General features: G+C 53.7%; 4 protein-coding genes across 13 annotated transcripts in view; 3 read left to right on the top strand and 1 right to left on the bottom strand.

The window, feature by feature from the left end:
• The window catches only part of PPP2R5D (protein phosphatase 2 regulatory subunit B'delta), a 27,212-nt gene extending 24,681 nt beyond the window's left edge, over window positions 1–2,531 (top strand). For 5 of the 6 annotated variants that reach the window (XM_021716597.1, XM_021716596.1, XM_021716593.1 and 2 more), the window contains 4 exons: window positions 664–765; window positions 859–931; window positions 1,073–1,189; window positions 1,346–2,529. In XM_021716597.1, the coding sequence (XP_021572272.1) occupies window positions 664–765; window positions 859–931; window positions 1,073–1,189; window positions 1,346–1,483 (430 nt within the window). In that variant the 3' untranslated portion in view covers window positions 1,484–2,529. Of the gene's footprint in view, window positions 1–663; window positions 766–858; window positions 932–1,072; window positions 1,190–1,345 lie in introns of all 6 variants that reach the window. The other variant, XM_008066136.2, reaches the window with a different exon arrangement.
• Window positions 1,273–6,395, bottom strand: MEA1 (male-enhanced antigen 1). Of its 5 annotated transcripts, none has more exons than XM_021716599.1 (4): window positions 5,918–6,395; window positions 3,327–3,607; window positions 3,138–3,240; window positions 1,273–2,812 (listed from the first exon to the last, which is right to left on the bottom strand). In XM_021716599.1, exons 2-4 carry the CDS (start codon window positions 3,594–3,596, stop codon window positions 2,661–2,663), a joined length of 525 nt encoding a protein of 174 aa, XP_021572274.1. In that variant the 5' UTR covers window positions 3,597–3,607; window positions 5,918–6,395; the 3' UTR covers window positions 1,273–2,660. The 5 variants fall into 5 exon arrangements, with proteins under 5 accessions (XP_021572274.1, XP_008064328.1, XP_008064329.1 ...); XM_008066137.2 differs by lacking the exon at window positions 5,918–6,395 and adding an exon at window positions 4,088–4,165; XM_008066138.2 differs by lacking the exon at window positions 5,918–6,395 and adding an exon at window positions 3,977–4,066.
• KLHDC3 (kelch domain containing 3) lies at window positions 4,261–10,915 on the top strand. Its single transcript, XM_008066133.2, has 11 exons — window positions 4,261–4,553; window positions 6,634–6,846; window positions 7,016–7,192; window positions 7,347–7,462; window positions 7,628–7,699; window positions 7,823–8,036; window positions 8,113–8,199; window positions 8,351–8,459; window positions 8,902–8,975; window positions 9,090–9,168; window positions 10,296–10,915. Exons 2-11 carry the CDS (start codon window positions 6,693–6,695, stop codon window positions 10,360–10,362), a joined length of 1,149 nt encoding a protein of 382 aa, XP_008064324.1. The 5' UTR covers window positions 4,261–4,553; window positions 6,634–6,692; the 3' UTR covers window positions 10,363–10,915.
• Window positions 10,916–11,246: 331 nt separating this feature from the next.
• The window catches only part of RRP36 (ribosomal RNA processing 36), a 4,109-nt gene continuing 3,833 nt past the window's right edge, over window positions 11,247–11,522 (top strand). Inside the window, exon 1 of the mRNA XM_008066134.1 lies at window positions 11,247–11,402. Within this exon, the coding sequence (XP_008064325.1) occupies window positions 11,285–11,402 (118 nt within the window). The 5' untranslated portion in view covers window positions 11,247–11,284. The remainder of the gene's footprint in view (window positions 11,403–11,522) is intronic.

Genomic DNA, 11,522 nt, shown 5'->3' with positions numbered 1-11,522 from the left:
AAAAAAAAAGAATCCCAGAGCCAGACACAGTGGCTCACGCCTGTAATCCCAGCACTTTGGGAGGCGGAGATAAGAGGATTGCCTGAGCTCAGGGATTTGAGACCAGCCTGGACAACTTGGCGAGACCCTGTCTCTACAATAAACCAAAAAGTTAGCTGGGTGTAGTGGCACATGCCTGCATTTCCAACTACTTGGAAGATGGAGGCGGGAGGATCGCCTAATCCAGCTGTCAAGGCTGTGGTGGCCGTGAGCATGCCACTGCACTCCAGCCTGGGCAACAGAGTGAGACTCCAACTCAAAAAAAAGAATCCCAGAGGTGTGAAAGGACTATTCTGCTAAAAGCAAGCACAGTGTGATTCAGATGCAGTTCATCATGCTGCTGGGGGCTAATAGTGTGGGTTAAAGAATGGTAGAAAGAAGGTAGGACTTGGAGCATGGGCTGGGGGAAGGATGGACAGGTAGACCAATATTTGTAAAGACCATGAGATTCTAGTCTCGAGTCATATGATTTAGCCAAAGGTATTTTCTTATACATAGAGGTCTGTAAAATGCAAGTAGGAAATGAGAATGCTCTTAGCAGAGATACCCCTAAAGAGAACAAATTGGGGTTGTGGTGCTAAGGATAGGCTCTGACCTATACCTCATCTTTCTTCTGGGTGGCAGGACAATCCATGGACTAATCTATAATGCTCTGAAGCTGTTTATGGAAATGAATCAGAAGCTGTTTGATGACTGCACACAACAGTATAAGGCAGAGAAGCAGAAGTAAGTTATCTCTCTCCCCAGGGGATTTTCATCTACCACCAGCTCACTCTGCTTCTTGCAAGCCCCACCCCAATCCTACTTTTGCTTTCTCAGGGGCCGGTTCCGAATGAAGGAAAGGGAAGAGATGTGGCAAAAAATCGAGGAGCTGGCCCGGCTTAATCCCCAGGTGAGATTTTTTTGCCACTGCCCTGAACTGAGGGCCCCATGTCCAGCTAGGGGTGCCGTTGGAAGAGGAGTATGAGGCAAACAGGCTCACAGACTCTCGGAGTGGCTCTCACTGCTTGTCCATGCCTCCTTTCACTCTCAGTATCCCATGTTTCGAGCTCCTCCACCACTGCCCCCTGTGTACTCCATGGAGACAGAGACCCCCACGGCAGAGGACATCCAGCTTCTGAAGAGGACGGTGGAGACTGAGGCCGTGCAGGTGGGAGGGCATGGGGGCAGGGGTGTGAAACAGAAATAATAGCTCTGAACGGGAGAGGAGACAAGAGCAGCAGAGCCGAAGAATATGGAGAGGAAACAATATATTTCACTACTGGAATTGGTCACCATTGCTTGCCTTCTCCCTATTCATACATAGATGCTAAAGGACATCAAGAAGGAGAAAGTGCTGCTTCGGAGGAAGTCAGAGCTGCCCCAGGATGTGTACACCATCAAGGCACTGGAGGCACACAAGCGGGCGGAAGAATTCCTAACTGCCAGCCAGGAGGCTCTCTGACCCCCTTACCTCCCACAACAGGGCCACAGCCCACTCAGCCCTGGGACGCTGCCCCAGCCCTCCCTCTACTCCCTACTGACTGACTTGGGGCAAAGTAGCACCTCTCTAGCTACTCTAGGGAGAGGGAAGCGGGCACTTGAAGCAGGGACACCCACAGAGTGGTCCCTCTTCTCCCCAAAAGGTGTTCATGCCTTCCTGTGGCTAGTACAGACAAGCTGAGCACTAAGATGCTCAGTGTTCAGACAACCTGGGGATGCCTAGCCCTCTCCTCCTAACCCCACAGCTACCTGAGGCTGCTCTGAGAAATACGCAGGAATACATATGCTCCTCTACTCTTCCCATCATGCACATTTGAACTCCAGGTGTCTCTCTTCTTCTCTCTCCCCTGCAGAGGCATGTAGGGAATAGCAGGAGATTACTCTCACCAAAGTTATGTGAAGCCCCATTGGCTCCTGGAGTGAGTAGCTGGAGGGAAGCCAACCCGCAGCAGCACAAACGGGCCCCAGCAGTGTGCAGGCTGGTGGGTTGTATTATTTCCTCTTACCCTGTGCCTAACCAAGACCACATGGGAGGTCAAAAGGAAAAAAAGCATAGACTATGGACAATAAATAATGAATATAGGGCCCAGATGGACCAAAGGAGGGCGATGAGCAAACACCCTACCCTGTGCCCCCTCTTTGGTGAGCAGCAGCCCTGGGATCACAAACATGGAAGGGACCACCCTGGAGCTGACTGCTTTCCTGTGCTGTTGGTTCCCAAAGCTAGAAGGAAGCAGGGAGCAGTGCACGAAGCATGGCTCCTGCCAACACCTATTTATTTCCTTGTTTGTGATGATGCTGGGCAGGTCCTCACTTGTCCCTTTTAGGCACCTTGGAGGGGCAAGGGTCTGTGGAGGGCTGGACCCAGGTTCCAGGGGCACAGGCAGTGCGGCTCTTGGCTGTGTACATAGGGTGCTTTATTCTCCACAGAGTGATACATGCTAAGGAGGGTTGGGCTTGGCCGATGTCCCCATATGTACAGAACTGAATAAAGTGGGTCTCTGAGAAGTAGTCTGGTTTTGCCTTGATGTGGAAAGGGAGATGGGGAGGATGGAGATGAACATTACAACCAGGGATGTGTTCAGTCTTATGCTGGTTCTGGGCAGGAATGTAGGGAGATAAGGCAACTCTCAATGTGGTCACTTCCAAGGAGGGGATGCCTGCCGGGTTTGGAGGGCTTTCTGTACCAAGTCTTCCCACTGGGCATCCGATATCTCCCGAGCCCAGGCAGGAACCCCTGGCGCAGGCAGGCTCACTCCAGCCATCGTCCTTTTCACCAGCTCTACATGTTCTGAAATCACAGGCAGAGGCCAGTTAGGGAATAGAAACAGTGGGACCAGCTCCCCTCTCCATTCCTAGAATCAACCCAGAACCCTTAAGCTGGTAGAGTCACCAAATGCATCTTGCTATTTCTAGGCAAGCCTGTCTATCCCCAAGTGTAGCATATCAGCTGGACTCTATCCCCAAGTGTAGCATATCAGCTGGACTCTGAAGTCTCCAAAATCTTAGTCTACAAACTATCTTTGCAGGAATAAGGGTGTTCCTTTGCGACTTCCTTCCGCTGACTCCAACCAGTCCGTTTCCTCATAATTCAGAGTTAAAGAATGATCTCTTACCTGGGTCCATGGGAATAGAGCTGTGATTGCTCAATGCTGTAGCTCCCTCCTCATCTTCATCCTCACTCTCCAATGGGGGGTCTGGCAAATGCAGCCCTAGGGCCTGTAGAGCCAGAAAAGACAGTTCGGGTCCAGCCTTTCAGGGACCTCAGCTTCACCTGCTCAGGTACAATCCTTCCTCCACCATACCTGGATGCGATCCTGGATGTCAGCAACTACGTCTTCTCCATCCCCCACTGGTGCCAGTTCCACCTCTTCTTGTTCAGGATCTTGATTTAGGGGCTGGTAGGAGTAGCCAGCTGGGACTGTCCCCGTTTCCTCCTGCTCTTCCTCAGGCTCCTCACTGCTCCAATCCCCAGTGCCTTCTGAAGGGCCCTGATGTGGTCCCAGTTCCTCGGTCTGGTTGGGGAAGATACGCTCAGGGCCCATGGTGTCTCCCCCTAGAACTACTGTTGCCATCCGGGCAGGGGCTGCAAGAACAGGGAGGCGGAAGGATAGGGACTGGATGAAACCAGACCCACCCTCACCCCTCATCCACCTCCTTACGGTTTCCGATGTCCACAAAACCAACTTCCCTCTCTAAGATTTCTGCACTCTCTTCCCCTCCGGGCCTGCTCCCCACGCCTCTCGTTCCCTCGAAAGGCCCCTCTTAAATTGGGCCCCACCCGTCTTGCTCCGCCAGCTCCTAAATAAACAGCCCAGCCAAAGGCCTGGCCACCTCCTGAAAGGCACCCCTTCCAGATCGCCGGCTCCCCCACCACGCCCCACCCCGATCTTGGGACCCCAGGTCACCAGACGACCGCCCCCTTCTCCCCTCTTCTATAAGTTCCCTTCTGTACCGCCTCACAAACGCCCTCCAGGCCCTAGGCCTCCCCCTCATACGGCCCCAGCCGCAGCGTCGCCCACCCACCCCCGCCGATTCTCGGCGCGGGTGTAGCCGCGCGCCTCACCCGCTCAGAGCCGGCCACCGGACCCGCACCTTCACTTCCGGCGGGGCTGGACCTGCGGGGCTCGCCCAAGTCCTCCAGCCCCGCCTCAGGCTCACGATTGACGCGAGCTAGGACGAGGCGTCCGTCCCTTGCCCCGCCTCCGTCACCCCCCCGGTCCACAATACAAAGACTGCATTACCCGGTGAGCCCTTCGGGCTGGACACACAGCTGCACATGCGCAAAACCTCTCCTTCGCTTCCCGCCCACTCCACAGCCCGCCAGTCCTTCTGGAAACCTGTGGACTACAAGTTCCCGAAGGCCTCGGGAGCTGAGCGCCGACTGCGCGTGCGCGCTCCGCCGCCCGCCGGAAGGACCGAACCTGGCTGTGTTTATCTCGGTGGAAACCCGGGCGTCGGTTGGTGCGCAACGGGTTCAAGGCTGCAGGCAGCTCGCGGACTCGCGGTCCCGCCCCGGCCCGGCCTGGCAGGTAGCCTGAGATGGGTTGAGGGGCAGGGAAGGATTGAAAGGGCTGGGGACGCCCATGTCTAGAGCTGGAGCTGCGGGGGAGGGGCCTGAGAGTGATGCGGTGGGGGTGGGGAGGGAGCTGTTGGGATGATGGGAAAGGAGAGTGTTAATGGGGCAAGCAGTGCTGGGGGAGGATGGTGAGGATACGGGTGGGAGAGACCTGGTGGCTGGAGGAGGTAATGAAGGAAACTGGAAGACAGGCTTGAGAAGAACGGGGAAGCTGAGCAGGATGGGAGCGGAGGGGGGTGTCTGGCGTTGTTAGGAAGGGGAGGCTGGGATGCTTGGAAGAAGACAGGGATAGAGTCATATTCAGGGAAGAATGTCTGGTCAGTGCCTGTCAGTTTTTCCCCCCTTAGTGGAGGTGGGAAAATGGAGGGCTGTTGGGTGGAGCTTGGAGTGGTGGGAGAAGGAAAAATGAGAAAACTGCAAAGCCCTCCGGAGATCATGAAAGGCCAAAAATGGGGAGTGAGGATTGCATGAAACCAGGGAAGGGGGTAGATACATTAAGGGAATCGAAGAAGCTTGGGAATGCTGTAGTGATGGAGAATTGGGACGACCCTGGAGGCTTGTCCTCCTTGAGTTCGAGTTGTTCTTAGGGAGGAGAAGCTTTGACTGGAATTGCTTGACTCTTCTTCTGTGCCTTTTTTACTTCATCTTGACATATCCAAAGAGGAAAATAGAGGCTATGAGGGAACATGAAGGACTTCCATTTTTAAGCCCCTCGACCTCCTGCCTCCATAAGCCCAGATCCAAGATTTTTTGGATTGAGAGCAGGAGTAATGAAGTGAGAGTAGCTTCCTGCTGGGGCTATTTCAGGTTGGGCATGGTAACTATTTAAAGCAGGGTGTTGGGTTGGGGGAGGTTGGGTGGGTGGGACTAGCAAGCCAGCTGAAAGCTCTGACTCTTTCCTGCAAGGGCCTCCCTTATTTGAGCTGTTTTTGTGCCTGAGGTTTTGTCTGGCTCTTCCCTCTGCCAGGGCTTCTTGAACAGGGAGCAGATGATCCACCCAAGCCCAGCAGGTGCCTGCCAGCAAAGGCATTGCCAGTTGCAAGAGGATTTTGCCTGCAAGATCCCTCAAATGCACCCATTATTGCTAGATTGGCAGATTATCTTTAAGAGACTTCTCATACTGGGTTTTTCTCTTGTCCTGCCCAGGGACATTTTTACCTCCCTTCCCCTTTCCAGTGCACTCTCGTCCCCTTTTCAGGGACTCAAGTAGGGGAAGAGCTGCTGGAAATGTCTTGGTTTTCTACCACAGTAGTAGGGTTCGGGAAATGGCAGGAGAAAACTCTTCCTCCCTACCCCCACCCCCAAGCATACACATACCCTCCTGGCTTAAGTTCCTAGTCCTGGTGGCATACCAGGCACAGCTGTCAGAGGAACTCCTTGTGCCTGTGGGGGGCCCTGGTTGACCCTGATAACAGCTCAGTTTGACAAGAACTCCCTGTGAGGGGCTAACAAACCATGGTGATGTGGAGGACACTGGCCTGGATCAATCTCACCCTATGGTGGGTAGGGGGATTGTTCCATTCTAAAAACCTAAAAACTCTTCTGTGTTGAAGTATTCATGCCAGCTTTCAATGGACTGTCTGGGGCTGGTTGGGCTATTAATAGCTGTGAGTATTTTGAGATCCCTTTCCCCACCTTAAAGAACACAGAGATTCTTAGAGAGGTGGCAGTAAGCAGAGCAGAGCCAGAGACAAGAGACACCCAGTCTGCGAAGGGGGCTTTTTGTTTGTGCCAAGCCAAGGACAAGGTAGAGCCTCCATGAGTAGGGGCCAACTATGATCAGCAGATGCTGAGCTGGCAGTCAGGTTGGAGTGGCCCCACCCTTAGCTGTTAGAGAATACTGGGCCAGGGCTAGCTCCCTGACCTCGGCAGCTTCCTTGGGGCAGGGCCAACCACCTGAGCTGTGACTAGTGTCCCTGGTGTGGGAGGGCCACCAGGGTGACACTTGGAGGCAAGGGCTGGTCCTGGGCAGAGGCACGGTGAACCAGACAGAAGCCTTGTCTGAGGAGCCTGTGGCCCTAACTTGTGTGCAGGTAGCAGAGGCAGCAGGCCGTGCCGGGGGGGCATGTTGCTGTAACCTGTGGTCCAGGGGATGTTACGGTGGACAGTGCACCTGGAGGGCGGGCCCCGCAGGGTGAATCATGCTGCAGTGGCTGTTGGGCATCGGGTATACTCCTTTGGGGGTTACTGCTCTGGTGAAGACTATGAGACACTGCGTCAGATAGATGTGCACATTTTCAATGCAGGTAAGCCAGTGTTGGGGCTGTCCCCGGGTGCCCACATTTGGGAGGGGAATGGGTGGCTGAATGAGGTTCAGTGGTGGATCCTGGGGCCAAGGGGATTGGAGACAAATATCTGGTTTGGGGAAGGGTGGACAACCTGTAGGGAGACAGCTGAGCAGAACTATGCCCACAGTGTCCTTGCGTTGGACAAAGCTGCCCCCAGTGAGGCCTGCCATCCGTGGACAGGCTCCTGTGGTACCCTACATGCGGTATGGACACTCAACCGTCCTCATCGATGACACGGTCTTCCTTTGGGGCGGACGGAATGACACCGAAGGGGCCTGCAATGTGCTGTATGCCTTTGACGTCAGTGAGTATCGGTCTCAGAGAGGCTACATTCTGCCAAATGGTGCCTCAGGGGCCTGGGAAAGGCCTGGGTAGGGGGGCTGGGGAATAGGGCACCCTGTAGTTTAGGAGGGAGTGTTGGAGGTTGCTTATCTGGGCCATTCTCTCACTTCTTTTAGATACTCACAAGTGGTCCACTCCCCGAGTATCAGGAACAGTTCCTGGGGCCCGTGATGGACATTCAGCTTGTGTCCTGGGCAAGATCATGTACATTTTCGGGGGCTATGAGCAGCTGGTAGGTCTGGGAAGAAGCTAGAAGTTTAGGGTGGAAATGAGAAAGCAGAAGGGGAATTTAAGTGGTGGAATGGGAGGCTTGGGCTTATTTGCAGGTTTTGAGGTGAAGAATGGAAGGTCAGGGAGTGACCATTGACTCCTTCTTTTCTTTTCTCTTGCCACTCAGGCAGACTGTTTTTCCAATGATATTCACAAGCTGGATACCAGTACTATGACGTGGACTCTTATCTGTACAAAGGTCCGCCCTTTCTTCTTTCTCCCAGATCCCCACCCTCCATTGAAGAAATCATAGGAAGCTCAGACAGTGAGAGCGGATCCCTTTGTGCTGACCCTCTCACCCCGTCTCTCTGCCCCTATGCAGGGCAACCCTGCACGTTGGAGGGACTTCCACTCGGCTACAATGCTGGGCAGTCACATGTATGTCTTTGGGGGTCGTGCCGACCGCTTTGGGCCATTCCATTCAAACAATGAGATTTACTGCAACCGCATTCGCGTCTTTGACACCAGAACTGAGGCCTGGCTGGACTGTCCACCCACTCCAGTGCTGCCCGAGGGGCGCCGGAGCCACTCAGCATGTGAGTATTTGTTACTTCCCTGTGGAGTCTTCCTTCCTGTTCTCCTCACACTCTTGACATTCCTCTCTCCTTCCAGTTGGCTATAACGGGGAGCTGTACATCTTTGGTGGCTATAATGCAAGGCTGAATCGACACTTCCATGACCTCTGGAAGTTTAACCCTGGTAAAAAACCCTGGTTTTAGGGGAGGAACAAGGAGCAATTGAGGTGGGAGGAAAAGAAAAGAATGATCCTGAGGAGGTGAGGGGATAGGGGATAGAGAAGAGAGATCTGGACTGGGCAGGTATTGAACTTCCATAATAAATTTCTCTTTAGTGTCCTTTACCTGGAAAAAGATTGAACCGAAGGGGAAGGGGCCATGTCCCCGCCGGCGCCAGTGCTGCTGTATTGTTGGTGATAAGATTGTCCTCTTTGGGGGTACCAGGTAAGGAGAAAAAAGGGGAGGGGCTCAGGGAAGGGCCTAAGTCTGTGACTAAAAGGAGAGTGGGAGATATTCGACCAAGAGGGTCTTGTGGGTAGTTTTTCTTTTACCTTCATTTCTCTTTGTTTTTTGGGTTTTTTTGAGTCAGTCTCACTCTCTCACCCAGGCTGGAGTGCAGTGGCACGCTCATGACTACCGCAGCAGCCTCTACCTCTGGGGCTCAGGCAATCCTTCTGCCTCAGCCTTTCAAGTAGCAGGAACCACAGGTGTGTGCCACCATGCCTGGCTAATTTTTTGATTTATCGTAGAGCTGAGATCTCACCAGATTGCCCAGGCTGGCCTCAAACCCCTGGGCTCTGGCAATTCTCTGGCTCTGCCTCCCAAAGTGTTGGGATTACAGGCGTGAGCCAGTGTGCCTGGCTCATTTCTCTTTTGATCCCTACAGTCCGTCTCCTGAGGAAGGCCTGGGAGATGAGTTTGACCTCATAGATCATTCTGACTTACACATTTTGGACTTTAGTAAGTACAGTTATTCTTGAGATGCTCCTGCCAGCAGTCTTTGGGTAATGGTATTCAGGACTGGACCCTTTCTTCAGCTTTAACAATTTCCTTCCCCCACTTCCTCCCTTAAAGGTCCTAGTCTGAAGACTCTGTGCAAACTGGCTGTGATTCAGTATAACCTGGACCAGTCCTGTTTGCCCCATGACATCAGGTACAGCAAGTGATTGGAAAGGAGGGATTGGGTGACGGTGTGCAGGCAGGCAGCACAGGCGTGACCTGATTAGCTTGGTCTCAGATGTTTTTGTTCTGCTGGGGATGTAGTGTACTTGTGGGAAATAAGATGGAAGGAGGTGAAGGTACAGTAGTCATATAATAAAACTGTCAGCAAGGTAAATTATGTGAAAAAAATCCAATTTTTCAATCCAGCCTCAGAAACATCACTTTCTGAGACTTGAGCTTATACACTTATTTTTGTTGAAATGCTGAGAACAACTGATTAAATATTAGAACCTAGCTCCTAGTTTAGGAGCCTCTGGATCCCATTAGTTCCAGAATTAAGAGAGGTCCTGGCTACTTCCCTTTGAATTCCATTCTTAGGTTCAAGTCAAGCAGTGAATGTTACTTTGTGTGTAAGTTTGCCCTTCTGGGTCATTCTGAGATACTTCCCTCTCCTTGCATCAGTTCAGTTTAAGTCTTATTTGCTGAGGGTCTGTGTATTCAGTATTTGGTGACACAGGGTATGCAAGGCTGAACTAATGGATCCCAGGCAGGCCCAAGATTGATACATGTGCAAGTACCTAATACCAAGATTGTTTAGGATTTTGGCATAAGGAGATACTTGGTAAATCTTTGTAGAGTGAAAGAATTGTTGAAAGAAAGGGATGTAGTTTCAATATGGTGGGAAGGGTGGGGAAGGCCTCAGGGTGGAAGAACGCTGAGTCAGTGCCATAGTAGAATGAGAGCAAAAATGGGCATTCTTGGTGGAGGTGAGGTGGAGGGGCTGTCCAGTTGGATCTGAGCAGAGCAGAAAAAGTAGGTTGGGGTGTTTACTGACACGTGTACGTGGAACCTAGGTGCTTGGACACAGGAATAGATGTATAAACATAAACAGGAAATCCACATGACCTGGGAGGTAGAGGAGTGGGTGGTGTTGGATTTGGTGGTGGGTGGTATCTGATTGTTAAATCTAGTAGGTCTATAAGGAAGAGGTGGCTGTGGGTGGTTGAGCTTTAGGAAGTTGGAGGGACTGATGTGTTCTTAGCTTTATTCATGCAATTCTGGGCTTGGGGTGGGAGCTGTTCCTTCTGTTCTTTCTGCCTCTCATTCTTGGCCTTCCAGGTGGGAGCTGAATGCCATGACCACCAATAGCAATATCAGTCGCCCCATCGTCTCCTCCCATGGATAGGAGGAACTTTCTGCCACCTCCCCTCCTGAGCCTGCTGTTGTCTTCTCTGCCCCTGCCCACCTCTCTCACCTGCCTGCCCCTTTGGACCCTGGACTTGGTATACTTCCATATGGAGTTGTTGGACTAGAGGTGTTTTCTGTGCTGTGAATTCAGTGGGGAGCTGTGGGGGGAGGGCCAGGTTCCTCCCCCCTTGGGCCGAGGGCCCCTTCCCCTTGGTGCTCTGTCCCCATCCACCTCCCTCCAACCGCTCCTGGGCCTCTGCTCTGTGCCCCAGGCCAGCCAAGCTCTGCTGGGAAGGGAATGGGGAGAAGGGAGAAGCAAGCAGTGTCTGGCCCTCAGGAGCTTCCCCCTTCCTCTGTGCCCACCATCTCCCCCTGCTTGAGCCATGAGCATTGACTGGGAGCTGAAAGGAGTTAACAGCTGTTGGCATGAAATCTCCTTCTCCCGATTTGGGGGGGGGGGACCAGCAGATAATCCCACCCTTCCCTGAGCTGTTGCTGTATCCTGAAGCTCAGCCAGCTCAGATTTTATAAAAATGAATTAAAACCTCCAAGCGTGTGATGTGTTTTTGTGGAATAAGGTGGAGATGGCAGGAGTTCGCAGTGGGGGCAGGGTGCTCAGGCCGGGCACCCCTGAGGTTGTGGCTTCTCAGCCAGGAGTATTGAGAAACCACATGCCACCAAGGCCTGACCCCAGCTTCTTGAGCGCGGAAGCCAACGCCATACGACGCGGCAGAAGGTTGCGACAGTCTTCGGAGCGGGCTCTCCTTTGGGCCGGGCTCCCTGACCGCTGGCCGCGCGGTCTGTTTTCTGTCCATTCATCATCGCGTGGAAACCGCCTCCCGGGAGCGCCGGAAGGGGCGGGGCGGGAGCCGCCGCGAGCGGAAGTCGCGCCACTCGTCGTTCGGGCCATAAGTGAGCTGATGCCGGCGTGCAAGCCCCGCTCCCGGGCAGTGGCCCGACGTCCCCGCGGGACCCGGGACGGCGGGGAGGACAGCGGGGACCTGGGGCCCGGGGCCGCGGCCCGCGACCTGCGGATGGGTGAGGGCATGGGGCCGGGTGGGAAGGAGGTTTCCCTGGAGGCTGGCGGGGGGCGGGAGCCTGCAGACGGTTCCGGTGAGCCTGCCAAGTTCTCGCAAAGGCACACGGGGGGGGGGGGGG

Source organism: Carlito syrichta, unplaced genomic scaffold, assembly GCF_000164805.1.
Source record: "Carlito syrichta isolate Samal-C Ts95f unplaced genomic scaffold, Tarsius_syrichta-2.0.1 Scaffold308847, whole genome shotgun sequence".
Classification (NCBI taxonomy): domain Eukaryota; kingdom Metazoa; phylum Chordata; class Mammalia; order Primates; family Tarsiidae; genus Carlito; species Carlito syrichta.
The sequence above is the reverse complement of the archived record's forward strand: the minus strand, read 5'-3'. Positions and strand labels throughout refer to the sequence as shown.